This window comes from Clarias gariepinus, chromosome 24, assembly GCF_024256425.1.
Source record: "Clarias gariepinus isolate MV-2021 ecotype Netherlands chromosome 24, CGAR_prim_01v2, whole genome shotgun sequence".
NCBI lineage: Eukaryota > Metazoa > Chordata > Actinopteri > Siluriformes > Clariidae > Clarias > Clarias gariepinus.
In genome coordinates this window covers 2,780,002-2,798,179 of record NC_071123.1, presented here as the reverse complement: position 1 = coordinate 2,798,179, position 18,178 = coordinate 2,780,002, and the positions used below count along the sequence as shown (strand labels likewise).

General features: G+C 40.5%; 2 protein-coding genes across 3 annotated transcripts in view; one reads left to right on the top strand and one right to left on the bottom strand.

The window, feature by feature from the left end:
* LOC128511888 (astrotactin-2-like) overlaps positions 1-18,178 on the bottom strand; it is a 434,725-nt gene that overhangs the window by 58,666 nt on the left and 357,881 nt on the right. For both annotated transcript variants that reach the window (XM_053484912.1, XM_053484914.1), the window contains exons 17-19: positions 9,923-10,185; positions 3,146-3,279; positions 2,295-2,443 (exon numbers count right to left, since the gene is read on the bottom strand). In XM_053484912.1, the coding sequence (XP_053340887.1) occupies positions 2,295-2,443; positions 3,146-3,279; positions 9,923-10,185 (546 nt within the window). The remainder of the gene's footprint in view (positions 1-2,294; positions 2,444-3,145; positions 3,280-9,922; positions 10,186-18,178) is intronic.
* On the top strand, positions 14,186-18,058 carry trim32 (tripartite motif containing 32). The gene is made up of 2 exons (XM_053484915.1): positions 14,186-14,230; positions 14,950-18,058. Exon 2 carries the CDS (start codon positions 14,965-14,967, stop codon positions 16,978-16,980), a length of 2,016 nt encoding a protein of 671 aa, XP_053340890.1. The 5' UTR covers positions 14,186-14,230; positions 14,950-14,964; the 3' UTR covers positions 16,981-18,058.

The following is an 18,178-nucleotide window of genomic DNA, read 5'->3' as shown; positions in this document are numbered from 1 at the left end:
TGTGTGTGTGTGTGTGTTTTCTTCCACCAGCTCACCAGCCCAGGAGGCTCTGAGGAAGACGTCATATAGAACAGTCATTTCCCAGCACTGGGAAATTGAATTTCTAAATTGGTCGCAGTCATAAGATTAGAACGTCGACTCTAAACAAACGCTGACCTTCTTTCCCAGCCAATTTGATGTCAGTTGATTGTTTTAAAAGTTTCACTTATGTCACTTCAATTTTACTGCAGTGACATCTACAGTATAGACTTTAAGATAAATTAAGGGCCAATACAATTACTCTGCCTATTCACATTCATTCCTTTAAATATCTTATGTCTTTATCCAAAGTTCCTGGGTCAAGAGACCTTCAATGCCAGGTTTCATATTCTCCAGGTTTCAAATTCGCAAACTTCTACGCAGTACTACCAAGTGTTATCTATTGACCACCATTATCTTTAAGAACATATGCATTTCAATCGAACCCTGGTGTGTTTTTCCACTCAATGAGGTCGCACAGCAATAACGCTTTTTGTGCTGACCAAAACACCCAGCCTGAGAGCTTTTTCGCAAGGTGGAATGAACTCACATGAACTCTTAATTGATATGATAAAGTGATTCAACTGAGTGAATAAACCTGAGAAAATGAATTAAACATGCTGTGTGTTTTTCATTACGGCATGTCTTGATTTGTAAATTGAACCTGTCTTACTGAGCCAAAGGAGAAAGCTGTAGAGCTGTGGAAATGCAAGGTGCTCAGAATAACCAAAGGCCAGAGAACCCGGTCAAAGCCAATGCGGCAGAAATTGCAAAAAGTGTCAATGCTAGACACAATAGAAAGACACCAGAACACCTAGCACACTACCACCTGGCACAGTAGGCGCTAGGCCTGCTCACAGGGCTTTTAAACCCCCCAGATCCCAATCTGTTTGAGCACTCATGGGAAGTGCTGGACAAACAATTCCAATACACAGAGGCAGGTTCCCACAACCCTGGCTTTATACAGTATACATGTCCTGTTGCATGACAGCAAAATACAGGTAGTCCCCGACTTACAAACATTCGAGTTAAGAATTTCTGCAGATACGAACGGACTGCAGTTCTACAGTACATCCTGTTCAATCACAGAAATAGCTCACATGTATTGTACAAAATACATTTTGCAGACACTGCAGTGTACCAGATACCAATATTTACAATTACAGTATATACAATATTTTCAGTGTGTAAAGAAGTAAATAAAATGTCTAAGTCCTGGTATATTGTATGTGTGTGCATGTGGAGGTGGGTGAGAAATGAGTCGGCCTCACCGGTTTCAATGAATCAGTCAGATAATAGATAATAAGATAATCAGATAATAAAAAATGGCTGTCCTGATGGTGATAGGTCCTCAACAAAACAAAGTTTACAGTGCACTCAATTACTCACTCATCATCTATACCGCTTCACCCTGTATTTAGGGTCATGGGGGGCCTGGATCCTATCCCAGAAGACTTAAAGCATGAGGCGGGGTACACCCTGGATTGGGTCCCAATCCATTGCAGAGCACACACACACTCACACACTCATTCACACACTACGGGCAATTTGGGAACGCCAATTAACATAACCTACATGGCTTTGGACTGTGGGAGGAAACCAGAGAACCCGGAGGAAACCCACTAAACACAGGGAAAACATGCAAACTCCGGGGACAACATGCATGCACGCAGTGACGGGAATCAAACCCGGACCCTGGAGGTGCAAGTCGACAGTGCTAACCACTTCACCCCCATATCACCATAGTTTACAGTTCAACACAGTGAAAAATAGCTCTGAGACAAAATGGCATCCAGGATTCCTCTCGCAATTTAAAGAAGCAGAGACAACACTGTTATATTTCATGTGAGATTCTTTTCCTTACAGTATATTACAGTTTTTGTGCGGGGAAAGGGGACAGAGATTCACTCAAGTGGATTGGTATGCTTTAGGTTGTATATTCGTGTCAAAGGCGTGTTAAGAACAAATCCGACTTACGAACGCGCTCCCAGAAGTGATTAACATTTAATAAAATGTTTATTCAATTTTTCTGTTAGCATATGTTTAACCAACGCACTGATGAACGCTTTTACGAAGTCTTTACACGGACTTGTGTGAGTATGAAAACAGAGCAAATCCAAAAAACCCAAAATTATGAATATATCTCTAACTTGACGAACTGAAATCTCAATAAGAGTAATTTGTCTTTATCAAACAACATTCAGGTTCCAACAAGCCTGTGCTAAAGAGTGATAGAGATCAGCGTGTCAAGTACAGTACTCCAGCGACCTACATACCGGTGTAGATCTCAGCTTCGGATGGGTCCTCAATGCGTTTATGCTGGATGATGTAATCGGCAACTTTGTAGCCAATAAGAGGTTCTACATCCAGCCACTCGAGAGCCACGACAGTGCTTGAGGGCTCCAGGTGGGGAGACAACCTCAGTCTGTAAAGCAAAATGTCAAGATACATTTATTCATGTTAAAACAAGGTAATACGTAGTACAGCATCATAGCACATCTCGTAGGACAGTAGCATGGCAGTCAATCTGTACCAGTGAAAAAAATAGAAGATGATGAATTTATTTTACATGATTTTTTAAAAATCTGAACAGGAGTCACTAGATATGCGGATATATGCAATAATAATAATAATATATATTATACATCAGTTTAAATCACAATTATTTTCCATTTTATTTAGCTCATTTTTCATCTTCTTCCTTTTACTCAGAAGTAATTTGATAAAAAGACAAAACCACAAAGTAGTGCTCGGCTATAATAACATTTACAACCTCAGTTTACATTTAGTCTCCACTATGCTATAATCTTCAATCAGGGAAAACATAAATTATATCCCAGGTATAACTATGATAAGGTTATTCAAAAGTCAAAGGTAGAGCATTTATGGTTTTTATTTCTTAACAAGAAATAAAAGTTTCGACAATAAACAATAAATCTAGTTTCGAAAACAAATGTCTCTGCAAGCCCCCATGACTCACAATTACACAAAGTACTGACAGCTCGGAACATTCTGGTACCTTCCTCAGGAGGAACAGAAACTGTCAGACAGTAATTAAAGAACAGCGAGAGCTTGAAGACTCGAGACAGTTGGAGGATGAGGAGTTAGCAAGGGGAGAAAGACCTACATGGGCTGCAGCAAGGGGCTGCAGTTGGGCAGGCCGTCACTGCCGAAGGCGCTCAGGTCGCACCGGCACCAGTTGTCGATGACGTCACCTTTACCCGCACACCAGTATGAGCTCATGGCGGCACTCTTGAAGGCCTGAGAAAGGGTAAAATGGAACAGGTGAAAGAAAAGCAATTAAATTCGGCAAGGGCACGGTGAGTCATACCTCGGAAGCGGCAGACTACACACCCGCTCACTCGCTCGCACCTCAGCTCGGAATGTGGCATGGTTCTGTAAAGTCGCACTTGGAGAGAGGGCATCTCCAGGCGCTTTCGTACAGACATGGGCATGTCTGATTTTAATTGGAAACCATGACAAAAAGGTCAGACTGTGGGACTGTGAAGATCTGGGAACTCGTGGGCTTATGAAAGGAAATGCTGAAGAATAAAAGGAAACATGCAAAATCACATCAGGCAGCTGATTCTGGACATATTACTTTTGATCATAATCTGTATTTAATAATAATAATATCAGAATGGTAATAACTGAGAACTCTACCTAATATTTAGTTCATTGCTTTGTATTTTTATCCTCAGTAACCAAATGATGCTGATCAGGATCATGAGGCACCCCGGAGCTTATCCACGGAACACATCATAAGTGAGATGTACTACACACATTCACACCTGAGGAAATGTTGCTTACTAAAAAGAACCAGACTTTATGTACTGCATTTCCATTACAATGCGGTGAAATTCTGTTTTTGCATGTCCCAGCTTGTTTGGAAGTTGTGGTTAGAGCATCAGCGTGTCTTACTCAGATCCCTACAGTAGCAGCTTGGTATTACTGGAACTTGAACCCCTGACCTCCTGATCAGTTAACAAAAGACTTACCAACTGAATCAGCACACACCATATTCAACCTGTTGCAAATTTCTTCCTGAAGTTCCACTTTCTTCTCATTCCCTACGTTTTACTTTCTTTACTCATTATGATATTTATGCACCATGTCTAATACCTTGTTTTAATGGATATCCAGGGCAAAGTTGGTTCTCCAAGGTTCTCAGAACCACTCTTCATTATCATTTAGGTAAGGGTACTTGCAAAATGTACTAGTCAAGACCAAAAGTGAAGTCATGTGATTCACACTTGGTTGAAATCAACTCTATAATACCTGGTTTAAAGTAACCAAATTAGTCATTTTATCCAATTGATGACATCAAGGTGAACAAACTTAAAGGCCTAAACTGTGGTCACCGCATCCGGAGGGATTTATATGCACTGATGGCATCACTTGGCAATCTTAGTTCCAGGTCGACACATTCATCATCTTCCAAGCAAATATTAGTAAGCAGTTTTGATGAATGAAGCGTTTTTAGAGTTGGAGTGGAGGCGGATGGCGGGGCAATCCAATCTATGGAGTTATAATGACCTGCATGAAAGATGCTTTACAGAAAGAGAGAGAGAGAGAGAGAGAGAGAGAGTTGTGTGGGTGGAATGGAGGAGGGGGGATTTATCAAAAAGGAAAAGAAATTGAGTGAAAAGTTTGGAGTGATTTATACAATAAAAAGAAAAAAAAAAAATTTCTCCACTAGGTCAAACTTTTGAGACGAGCACCGATAATAGACCAAAAAGTGTTTGCTTACTTCTTTGAATGAGAAGCAGAAAGTGAGAAAACAACATTCATGCTTTTCCTGCACAGCACCATTCCAAGTAGGAAATGTGATGCCATGATGATCATAACCACGTTTTGTTCTTGCCTTTTGTTTTTGTATTTTCCTATGAAAAAAAAAAAAAAAACACTCCAGGACATGTCTGCCCACTTAGTGACACATGTAAAAAGGAAAAAACCAATTAAGACCACAGTTAGATTTTCCAAATAATGTAAGCATGGTCAGATTGAACAAGCCCGGCAGTATATACTGTTTATGTGTGTTAACTGTTAGTGGGTTTCGCTGCGGGGGAGACTTTGCCACATAAATTCTACGCACACTTCTTCCTGAAGGAAATAAGGAAACAATATGGTGACCTTTCAAATCGCAGCCTAAAACACTGAACAGTGTTTATAAAAAGAGGCCAAGAAAGATATGCATATGCACACAATCAGAAAATATACTTTTAGACAACATAATGACCGGATAAGTGGACGAAGATGTATACAATGCTGTAGGCAGTTTTGCCAAATAAAGCGAAATTTTCAATGCTTAAAAGACCCTTGAACTATATGTGACACCTTCTCTTTGTAAACTAAGCTTCAGAAAATCCCATTGCCACTGACAGGAAACGTAGCGAGCCTAACCACCAAATGTATTTATGTTCCACTTATCTTTGTTCAGCCAATTAATGTTGCAATTACCTGCCTGAAAACAATGTAAACCCTGGTCAGACAGACGGCGCGATCGTTGCAACGAGAGCGGCCCCAGGAGCAGTGCGAGGTCATACCTATCGCACAGGTTAATGGAGCAAAGCTTGAATGGGAAAAGGTTAATATCTCTGAAGCGTCTTCCAGGTAACGAGACCTTTGGGTGAACTGTTCGTTCATGAGGAGAGGGATCGATACAGTCGCTGAGCTGTTTAGAAATCAGGCGACGTCATCTTAGTGTGGTCTAAGCAGATTTCCTTTACCTTTCAGGTTGTAAATTGAGTGCAAGTTTATCCTTATTTGTGCTCTAGGAAAAATCTTTTACTTCTTTTTTTCTTCCTATTCTCAGCACCTGAGTTGCTGCTGGTTTAATACTTAAAAGCTTACATGCAAATCTTGGATTCTTTAAAAAATATATTGGATTTGCTCTTGCTTTGAGCTCTCACTCTCTGGTTAAGCACTTTTTACTACATATAAGGGAAACACCAACCACCTGATTACTTGTGAGCTTCTACCTCCGAAATTACTTGTAACACATTGTGCTGAGATTGTAGAGAACCGATTTTTAGATGAAAGGTCTATAAGCAGAAGCCAGGACAGGAAATGGCTCATGGTAGCCATTTCCCAAGGTGCAGTTGGTCATAAAAGTTGGTTTAGCGTACAGGTTTATTAGCACGCTTATTCGTCTGGAGTGTTAAACGGAGAGATCTGACCAAAGCAGAATTGCTTGTTTTCTTTCTTTGTTTTGTGTCACTGGCTGAGAGCAAGATTTCATTTGGAGAACTTTACTCATCCCCAAAAATAGATTATGGTGTTTCTATAAACGCTCACCATGAGGGCACTAACAGGACAATAACAGCAACACATCAGCGAATTTCCAAATGTATGGATTGGATGCTACATATTATTATTATTATTATTATATGCTCTCAAATGTAACCGCATAATCTTTGCATTACGGAGGAGATATCTTTTTGACCTGTGACGGATAAAGCTCTTACTGTGTTCGTTCCAGTGGAGGACAGAAAGAGAGTGTGTGCTGAGTCTGCTGGGGGTTTCACTGTGATGAAAACAGGATCAAAAGTGTCACATGAGACGGCTGGCTGCTTCACTGGTTGTGATCCTGCTAGGCCCAAGTTTCCACTATGGTGTTTTTTGAGGGAGGCAGTCAACTAATTTCCACTTTAAGTGATTTAACCCCAATATGATTTTTGTGATTGTGAGATAGACCATTAAGTAATAGGCTTGATGTGCCTTATCAAGAAATGTGATGTCTTGCAGGGAAAATGCAGGTACAGTAAGTCATCTGTATATAGTTACTAAATGGGCTGTAACATGTTTATATACAAGATCAGACTCTGGATCTGAAAGGAAAACTGCAAATTGAAGAAAAATTGAAAGCTGAAGTCATAACCTAGGCCAGACTATATAGATGTATAAAGCCTGTTATGGATCATTCAGATGGATAACAAAAACAAACAAACAAACAATTATGAATTGTGAATGAGGCCACTCCCTTGGTTGTGGGAAGCAACCCCACAAATGAATGGTCTCCGGATGTTGGCATGGCACAGGACTGATGGTAGCGCTCACCTTTTCTTCTTAGGATACATTCTTATTTTCCCCTAGAATTATTTGGATTTCTTAAAAATTCATTTGATGCCCCCAACATTTTTTTAATTTTAAAATTTTTGTAATGATGCTGTAACCTCTCGCAGCCGGAGGTCTAGGGAGAGCTGATTGGCCGAGCTCTCTCAGAGGGGAGGGATGAAAAGTGCTTTGTGCTTCCACATTAATCATGGCTCTACAGCCAATCAGGTGCATCTGTGAGCTCACACAAGTGGAAGAAGCGGATAGCACTGTCCTCCAAGTGTGTAACGCCGTCCCTAACGGTGCGCAAGCGAGCAGTTTGAAAAGATGCGATCGGCTGGCGTCACGTGGTTCGGAGGAAACACGTGATAGTCTTTGGCCCTCTCGACTGAGTGGTAGTAGTAGCCTTAATGTGGGAGCCCCCTAGTGACTGGGAGGAATTGGACACGACTAAATTAGGGAGAAAATTTTGGAAAAAATCCCCCGCAAAAAAACAAAATCCCTCAAGAATTAATTTTGATACCCCAAGGATTCTTTGTATCCCGCAATTATTCTATAGCTGCCCCAAGGATTTCTAAGATTCCCAAAGGATTTTCTGGATTCACAAAGGATTCTATAAAGCCATCAAGGATTCTTTGAATGCCTTAGGAGTTCTTTTGATGCCACTGTTATCCTTCGGACCCCCAAGGATGCTTTGGATCCCCCAGTGAATCTTTGGAACAATCATCATTTGGATCCACCAAGGGTTTGTGGGTTTCCTCGAAGATTTTTTTAATGCCCCACAGATCCTTTAGAGCCACCAAGGGTTCTTGGGAATGCCAAAGGATTATTTTGTATCTGTGCAAAAATTCCTTGGACACTTCATTATTATTTTAAAAGAGGCCGCAGTGAAGCCTTTTCTGAACGTGGAACTTAATGTTGTATTGATTCCAAAACGGGTCAAACCAACAAATGTTTTAGGGCGGTACATTTATTCATTGACCTTCAGTAACTGCTTTTGTCCTATTAATGGTCAGTGTACAGTATATTCAGAGTCTACCCTATGTGTCTACGCTATGAATAGTGGGGGGAGGCTGAAATACACAACCTGAATTAGACACTGGTCTATCTCAAGGAACTAGGGTCGATTACATTTTAACAATCTGCCACCTGATATGGGTGATATGGGATTTTCAGGGGAGGGAGGAAACTGGACATCTCAGGGGAAAAGTGCTAGATGAAACCTTTGATGTCTGATGGTAAGGAGTTGAGTAATTTGCATCTTCATCTTTACACCTTGGGTCATGGGGTATTGCAGTATATTTTGGTCTCCTTGGAGAACCTTTTCCCTTAACATTGGATAAGTCATATAAAGAAGACACAAATGATGTATTGGCTGGTACTCCAGTGCAGAAGACATCAGTGACATCCACATCAATAACACTGGCATAATGTCACTACTTTCTGAAGGAGAAGTCCAGCCATCTGCACTGTATGTGCATCTACGTGAGTGTGTGAGCGCAGGGGGGATACCGTGCTCTTCTGTTTGTTTACCTATCGACAGTCTCCCACTAGGGACTGTCTGATATTGATTGCTCGTCTCTCACCCCCGCCGAGCCTCTTGTTACCGGTGACAGCCATTTATGCAGGCATGACAGCCTTCAACTCTCTCTTACACACACACACAACCACAAGTGATCACTAGGAGGGAATGGAGGACAGAGAGAAAGAGAGAGAGAGATGCACCGTGTTTTGAAGTCGTCAGAATTGTCAAAGTGGCCGGTTTGGTTAGTGCGTCACTCTCGCGTCTGCCTTGTAACTCACAGCAGCACAACAGACGCCGGCTAATTCCATCGTAGACGTCAGCGCCGGGAGAAATGAAGCGGAAAAACGAGAGCAGTGGCGATCCGCTCCAAACACGATTTAATATCCTCATTAACTCCATGAGTCAGAAGATACAGTGGCTACTGGGCTGCTAATTGAATATGAGTCTGCTCCTTGTGGAGAGATATGTCAGATTTTCTCAGTTTGTGAGGAGGATGAAGTGCAAGCATGTGTAGACTACACACACACACAACACACACAACACACACGTTCTGCGCTTTATCTTCTCTTTTCATCATCCCCCTCTAATGAGAAATCAATGTCCTAGACTCTAGAGTTAACCATTCCTGCCATCTGCTGGAAAATTTTGTAATTTCACTCTTGAACACTTTTACAAAGTGAAGCAGACGTTCGGGTGTCCGGGAGAAAACTCTAGGTTCTCTAGAGTTCTAGTTTATTTTGATGTGCTAGAAAATGATGTGGTTTGATGATCATGTTGTGATTAGCTTAAATAGGTATATTCCTACTAACTAGTTATATACGCAGGGGGGTGTTCGAGTCAAACCGGGACTTTTGATTGTACAGAACATATATCTCCCTGATGTATTAAACTCCCTTTAGACAGATTTGTCTCTTCCGTAAGTTGGTGACAAGCTATCTGTCCATTTTAAAACATAAACTGAACGTCAAAGTCTAATATGAAACGGATTTGAAAGAATAGTTCGTAATCATCTAGATGGTGAGGTCAGAATTTCAGTTTTTTGACACCTTCAGAATGTACAGTAGGAGCATTTACACCAGGGAACGACTCACTGTTTATAGCTGCTATCAAAAGTGATTCTTTGGGGGCTTTCCTTGACATTACACCATAATTTGATAAAAAAAAAAAAGAAAAAAAAAACAACTGGTGTGGTATAAGAGTGTGTAATAAAATATTTCAAAACAAAGTTGTTTTGTTAAAATCTTCGACGTCACTCTGGCAACCCTGAGTCCGCTGTATTTTTTGTGTATACTGTATCTTGTTGATATTTCCCTTGTCTCTCACCTCTTTGGTGAAGTTGTCCTGTATGAGACTGTAGAGCGGAACCGAGCGGCTGACCTCGAGCAACGATGGCATGGGGCTCGGACTGTCTCTGCCCACCTGCCTGCACAGGTGACACGCCGCCGGGCAGCTGCCCTTCTCCTGACACTGGATCTCCACTCCAGCCACCAGGTCATCAGACAGGAGCTGGGTCTTCATCAGGTCGGACAGGTAGGTGATGAATGGTACGGCTTTCAGGTCCCGGCGGCTCACTTGCTCTGTCACCTCTATGGAGAGAGAAAGAGAGAGAGAGAGAGAGAGAGAGCATTAGTTTAGACCTGAACAGGTTTTGCTCTGGAAGCCATTTATTATTAATTGTACAATGCATTATTAATAACCCGTGCACCTTATCTACCTTTAGCGGTTCAATAAATGTCTTTATACCACAACCTTGTTGAAATTTAAAATCTGATCGCACACAAAGTGTTTGCTTCATCTTCTATTAACAGCTCCACAGCAGCTCAATATCAATGCACCGCTTATGGTTTCCATAGTAACAGCACATTCAGAGGAACTTGTACCGCATATGATCCACATAAACAACATTAAGTGATTATGTCTAATTGTGGATATGATAAAATTTTCTGTAGGTCTTTTATAAAACGCCAGTGAAATGAGTCTCCAGTAAAAACGCTTTGTATCAAGTCTTTGTAACTGGAAGAGACGAGAGGATATGCATTGTGGTTTCTCTGTGACGTCATGATGTTTTTTTTCCTACTTGAAGAGAGGGGTAAAAAAAAAGGGAGGATGATGAGAAAACAGGTTTATAGCGGCTATATCAATAATCAGAACAGGAACTGATTTTACAAAATTAAATGTGAAAGTGCAGGGATAAAAAAAAAATACATTTAAAATGTTTGTGTGATGTAACATAATAAAACACAATTAAGCTCATTAATTATTTAGTGTTTTATTTGCTGTTCATATACAGTAAACGCAACTTTATGATTATCTATTATTACATGTGCAAATGAAAATTCACTTTCCAAATAAAATAAAAAAAAGATGCAAAAGAAATGCAAAAATATTACTAAAGATAAAGTAATATCTAAACTAAAAGGTAGAGGTAGTTGGGCTCATTTCGTTCCAGTAGAATCTGAAAGTTCTCAGCCTATCTGTAGTAATTTACTTGCTGCCATCTTTGAATAAAATTGAATTTTGTAGATAGTGTAATAATACAGTTGTCATAAACAACTACAAATTTTTTTAAATTAAAATAAAAATAAACCGGCACTATTATCAATCAGTAACTGCTTCTCTCTCACTTACTTTAATTGTCTATACCGCTTTATCCTGTATTCAGGGTCCCGGGGGGCCTGGAGCCTATCCCAGGAGGCTTAGGGCACGAGGCGGAGTACACCCTGAACACGGTGCCAATTCATCTTAGGGCACACACACACTCACATACAGTATACACACTCACACAACCATTCATACACTATGGGCAATTTGTGCACCAATTAGCCTAACCTGCAGGTCTTTGGACTGTGGGTGGAAACCAGCCAAGCACATGGAGAACATGCAAACTCCATGCACACAGAGAGATGGGTATTAAACCTGGCCGGGAATCGAATCCGGGCCCTGGAGGTGCAAGGTGACACCACCACTACACCATTGTCCTTCCCCTATTTAAATAAATAATTTAAATTTATACACAATTAATAAACTTACTAAAATTTCTGTTCATGGCTCAAGTTAATATTACTGTTTCCATAATAATTGTTGTGTTTTTCTTAGTGAAGGTGTAATTGGGGTAATTTTGTCCTGGTGACAGACAGATGGATGGATGAGGTGAGGTTGTTGGATTGGGGTATTAATGCATACATACTGGTCAAATTTATCCCGCTGATCAGGGTAAATTTCAGCAAGAAAAAAAAAAAAAAGCTAAATTTTGCTAAGAAAAAGAATTAATTCCTAAGTAGTTTAAATATAAATATGATAAAAATATAAATTTGTTTATTAATATTAAGTACTAATATTTTACTAAGACATCACTTGTCTTTTACAAGTGTAGAATCAATTTAATTTTAAGAAAATATGACAATTACCCCCAACTTCCCCATCACTTCTTATTCTCATTGTTATTCTTCCATTTGTCATATATTGTTAGTATCTCAGATAAAGACCAACCCTGATGGCAGACACTTAGTTCACCTTTTCTATATGACTCATCTCCAGCTCTGACCTTCATTTCCCCGAAGTGAAACTCGGATATGTGTGCATGGAGTTTTTATGTTCTCCCCGTTTGGGTGCTTGGTGCGTTTCCTCCGGGGACTCCGGTTTCCTCCTACAGTCCAAAGATATGCAGATTAGACTAGATGGTGTTTCCGAATTTCCCATACTGTGTGAATAAGTGTGTGATCTTTGCGATGAGGCTCCAGGCCACCGTGACCTCGAACACAGGATAAAGTGGTATAGATGATGAGTGAGTGAGGTTGGGCGTTTGGCTAATGAAGAAAAGAAAGATGAAAACTTTGATATTTTTAGGTAGATCTTTATCTCCATCTGGAGGCAGGAAACTGCATTACAGCAAAAGATAAAATATTTTTGACTCTTTTCCAGGTAAATGTTCTAAAAAAAGTATATGTATAAATAAAATATACAATTTTAACAAGAAAGTCACATTATTATTATTATTATTATTATTATTATTATTATTATTTATTTATTATTATTTGTAACAGTACAAGTCATTACTGCCTCTAATGCTGCTTCCAATAATCAAGGCCATCATCATCATCATCAAACAATTATATTTCCCCTGCTGCCCATTGTGGCCTCTCGTTCCCTCATGTACAGTACAGTAGAAGAAACCTGTTTGTTAAAATTTAAATAATGGAAAAACACTAAATATACATTTAATAGCAGTGTTATTATAATGAATATAATATATAAATTTTTGAACAAATACAGAAACATCAGTTTCTTTCTTTTTTTTTTAAAAGTGGGTTAAAATACTTAACTTGTATAACTTGTATAGTGTAACTAAACTCATACATACAATGTGTTCCTCTGGGAAAAACAAAAGACAATGACAACAAATGATTGAACTTTAAATCAATATGCTGTCTTGATCCAATTCATCCATCCATCTATCCATCCATCTGTCTGTCTTTCTTTCCTTCTTTGTTTCCTTGCTAGAATGTGTTTTAATTAGGTATAGCGTTTCTACTGCTTTAAGTCAGAGTTATTAATGGGAAAATAATTATAGCTCTTACCAACTCATTGCCATCTATACCACTTTATCTTGTCACCCTGGACAAGATGCCAATCCATCACAGGGCACACAATTGTACTCTAAAAACACTTACAAACTACTGGCAGTTTGGAAATGCAATGCATGTCTTTGAACTGTGGGAGGAAACCTGAAGTACCAAAAGGAAACCCACCAGGCACGGGGAGAACATGCAAACTCTATGCACATAGACCCCGAGGCGGGAAACGAACCCAGACTCTGGAGGTGCAAGACGACACTAAACAATGTAAAATTACATTAAACCATAAAAATAATTACAATAAGTATATTTAAAATAATAATAATAATAATAATAATAATAGATTTTAAATTTGTCAATTTATAAAATAAAAATTTTACACATGTATATAATACATATAACATATTATACCATACTAAACATAATATATTATAATAGCTAGGTAGATAGAAAGATAGATAGATAGATAGATAGATAGATAGATAGATAGATAGATAGATAGAGTACTGTTTTTGTGGAAATTGTGAAATATATAATATTATTATACAATATAACTTATTATAACATATAATATAGTTTATAATTATTATTATTATTATATTGTCATATATTATTCATGTATATGATATCTGTAATATATTTTCTATTCGTCGATATATATATATATATAATTGTTACATTTATAATAATTAGTTGAATATTACTACAATCATCTTTATTTAATTTGCCTCGTTTGTATTTGCTTCATCTTCTCCATATTGTCTGTTGAGTTATTTATGGGGAAATAAACCTAATTATTTTTATTTATTTATTTATTTATTTATTTATTTATTTATTTTTAACGTATTGTCCATGATAAAAAATAAAAAAGCGGGGGAAAAAACTAAAACACGTGAATGATCAATCTCTAGCCCAATCAGCACACAGGAGGTGAACCCGGCCTCAACCAATCATATCGTTCGGTGGGCGGGCCCTTACTTAAAGCCTCGCATGACGTCAGCTCCGCAGTGCGCGGGCCGTTGATGCAGCATCGCCAGGCTCAGGCTGAGTTCAGGAGGTAAGCGCTGCCGTCTGGGCAAAACACACCGGCGTCTGCGCTTTCACACGCCTTATAAACTATTATAGGTATCTGTCTGTCTGAGGATTGTTTATGAATTAATATTGCGCAGTCATGACAAGCGCTGTGTTTTGGATTGGGGGGTTTCTGTTAGCATGGATGCTAACTAGCACAGTTCTAGGTGTGTGTGTGTGTGTGTGTGTACACAGAGCTAAGTTATTATCAGTCTCTTCTGCACCAGGATCACAATATAAATTCTTTATCACTGTCTTTAAGCTTTTTTATTTTTTTTATTTTAGATAATGTAACTATACATGGTCATGCTATACATGTTGTCATTAAGTGTAGTTTAGTTGTACTTTGCTCATCTGTTTCCTTAAACAATTAAGAACTGAAGGGAGACTTTAGATGGAGAATAAAACATCATGAAACTTCTAAAATAAAAGAATCAAATGTTCGCCTTGCTGTAACTTGCGTCAGTATGAATGTTATTAATTTAAACCAGTATAAATAGTGTATCCAGGGTTTCCACCATTACAGGGAGTGGCTTGTGGAAAAAAAATAATATTGCTCGAAGATCATTACTCAAGTATTCGCTAAAAAATCCAGCTGAAGCAACTTGAGAGTACAGAAAATGCGATTACCTTCAAATCTCATTTCCTTAACCCTCACCTTGCGGGTTCATGGTGTTACATAACCTTTTCTTTTCTAATCCACAGTTTGTGAAATGCATCATGGCAGCTGCATCATGTCTGGATCCGGACCTGGTGCGAGAGGTGCTGGAGTGCCCCATCTGCCTTGAAACCTACAATCAAGACCAGCTCCGTCCCAAACTGCTCCAGTGTGGCCACTCCGTGTGCCGGCAGTGCCTGGAGAAGCTCCTGGCGAGCACCATTAACGGCGTGCGATGCCCGTTTTGCAGTAAAGTGTCCCGCATGAGCAGCATCTCCCAACTGGCTGACAATCTCACGGTGCTGAAGATTATCGACTGCGCCAGCTCGTGCGTATCGACGGCCGGCCTCATGTGCAAGTCGTGCAAGAACCGGCTGCCGCGCCAGTACTGCTGCGACTGCTCCGTTGTGCTCTGTGATGCCTGCAAGGTCGAAGGTCACCAGCATCACGGGCACACCGTGCTGAGCATACGCGCTGCCGCCGAGCAGTGCCGGAAAGACCTCGGTGGAAGGCTGGCGACTCTCAGAGATACCATGACCAATATTCAGAAGAAGAAGACGGCTATCGATAGTGTTTCGAAATCGCTGCGTCTGAAGTACAAAGCGGTGCAGCAGGAGTATGCCAGGGCCGAGCTGCAGCTTCAGGAAGAGCTCGGGCGATCGCGTCGTGCCTTCGCAGCATCCCTGGCTGAGGTAGAGAAGCTCAATTCTCAGATTCTTGAAGAGCAAACGTATCTCCTGAACATCGCAGAGGTCCAGGTTGTGTCTAGGTGTGACTACTTGACCATGAGGATTAAGCAAACAGACACCGCTCTTCTAGAAGAGGCGGGCGGGAACGACGAAGAAGAGCTGGATGTAAAAAGCAATCTTCCCATACTTCTAAAGTTGCAAGAACCCGAGCTGATCAAAACGGAGAATCCGCAGTCGTTAGATATGGCTCAGCTGACGACCAAGCCATGTACCGTTAACACGGATGAAGAAGATGGTCAGGTGTTAGCTGCTGCTGCCGCCGCCGCTGTGGCCGTCTCCGCCACCACCGCCCCTGTAGATTCGTATCATGACGTCGATATGACAAGCACCGTCGAGGAAGCAGTTTGCGCCTCGCCTGGTAGCTTCAAATCCAAATCTGTGGACGGGGGTGGACCTGGGACTGGATCAGCAACCACGGGTCAGTTATGTCAGTTTGTAAAGAAGATGGGGTGCAAAGGAAACCTCCCGGGCATGTTTAACTTGCCAGTGAGCATCTGTGTAACTCCTCAGGGGGACGTTCTGGTGGCGGACCGGGGCAACTATCGAATTCAGATCTTCAACCGCAAAGGTTTTCAGCGCGAGATCCGGCGCAACCCGAGCAGCATTGACAACTTCGTCTTGAGCTTCCTAGGTGCTGACCTTCCTAATCTCATCCCTTTGTCCATCGCCATCACCCCTCAGGGACTCATCGGAGTCACGGATAACTATGATAACTCTGTCAAGGTTTACACAACAGACGGGCATTGCATCGCATGCCACAAAAACCAGCTGATCAAGCCATGGGGGATCGCCGCCATGCCTTCTGGTCAGTTTGTTGTGTCAGATGTCGAAGGAGGAAAGCTGTGGTGTCTGGCGGTCGATCGAAACGTCGGGGTCGTGAACTACAACAGGTTGTGCTCAGCCGTCAGGCCTAAGTTTGTGACTTGCGACTCTTCAGGGACGGTCTATTTCACACAAGGATTAGGTTTGAACATCGAGAACAGGCACAACGAGCACCACCTGGAAGGAGGGTTCTCCATCGGGTCCGTCGGGACGGACGGCCAGCTCGGGAAACAGCTCAGCCACTTCTTCTCCGAAACCGAGGATTTCCGCTGCATCACAGGAATGTGCGTGGACGCCAACGGGGACCTGCTGGTGACGGATAGCGGAAGAAAGGAAATCTTGCAGTTCCCCAAAGAAGGCGGTTATAACATTCTGATTCAGGATGGACTGACATGTCCCGTCGGAGTGGCCGTTACACACAAAGGACAGCTTCTGGTGTTAGATTGCTGGGACCACTGTGTCAAGGTGTATACTTATTTACAGCGGCGACGCTCGTCGACTTGTTAAGACTGCACAGCTTTATTTGACTCTTTAGTCACTTTAACTTGATGGCTGCATAATCTCTGAACTTTTGTCTGTAGGGTTGAAAGATGGGCAGACATTTGATTAAACGGCCTTTCACCGATGCCAGTGAGAGATCGGAAAAACTGTGTTATATTCGGCACATCTGATGGCAATAAATTGACCGATGTTGCGATTGTTTGTAAAATCAACGATACGAACACACGTTTTGACATACTGCGTTGTGTTGGCATCAAAAAGAAGGACTGTCAGGTTCAGGTCAAGAGCTAAGCAAAACGGAAATCTATTTATCTGGATGCATAACGTGAATGTGTTTATTTATCAATTAATGATTCCTGTTTGTGTCTTTTTCCATCAACTGATAACTCTTCAATGTCAAAGTGCCCTCTAGTATCACAGAATATAGGCATAGTTTCATCATCCAGCATAAAAAAAACAAACAAAAAAAATCTCTCTCTATATATATCGGAATACAGTGTAACCACGTACGTGAATCTTGGTATAAAAACAATAACAGTGACACAATTAACGACTTCATCAGTGTAGATGTTTTTAAACCTGTGTATGAAGTTGTTGTAGTTACCAAAGGACTTTTTAAGATCAGGATTTCTGTAGGCATGTGATCGCTGCAAGAGCTTGTCGAGTCAATGCAGGAATTTGGACCTGCCATCCTCTGGGGAATTGTGAGTAGAAATTCTGCGACTTAACATCGGCGCATGACAGACCATGTTATTACTAAATAAAAAGAATAAATAAATCGATAAATACCAAAAAAAGTAGTTTTATTATTTATTTTTTTTTACCTCTAAAACTGAATGAGCCACTCGACATATGAATCTGGAGCCCTGCCCCTTTTCCTATTTCATGTTAGCCATTGTTGCTCTCGACTTGTGACATGGAGCCTCCGTACAATTTTATGGCATTTCAAGTTAATTAACGCGAGATAAAATTGATCACAATATACATTCAAAATAGCTAATTAGACAAGTTAACATTTGTAACGTAAAACATAAAACTACATTTTTACCCTGCTGGGAATAACTGGTCAAAATGTAAAATTAGGGGTGCAAAAAATAAACATACTAATGAAGATACTATATGAAAATAGATATTATTATGAAATTGTGATATTTGTACAATCGTGATACTTAAAGAATCGCAAGGTTTCATAAAGATATTTGGG

What these genes read in the sequence shown, in the direction of transcription:
- trim32 (XM_053484915.1), top strand. Translation starts at nt 14,965, where the DNA reads ATGGCAGCTGCATCATGTCTGGATCCGGACCTGGTGCGAGAGGTGCTG.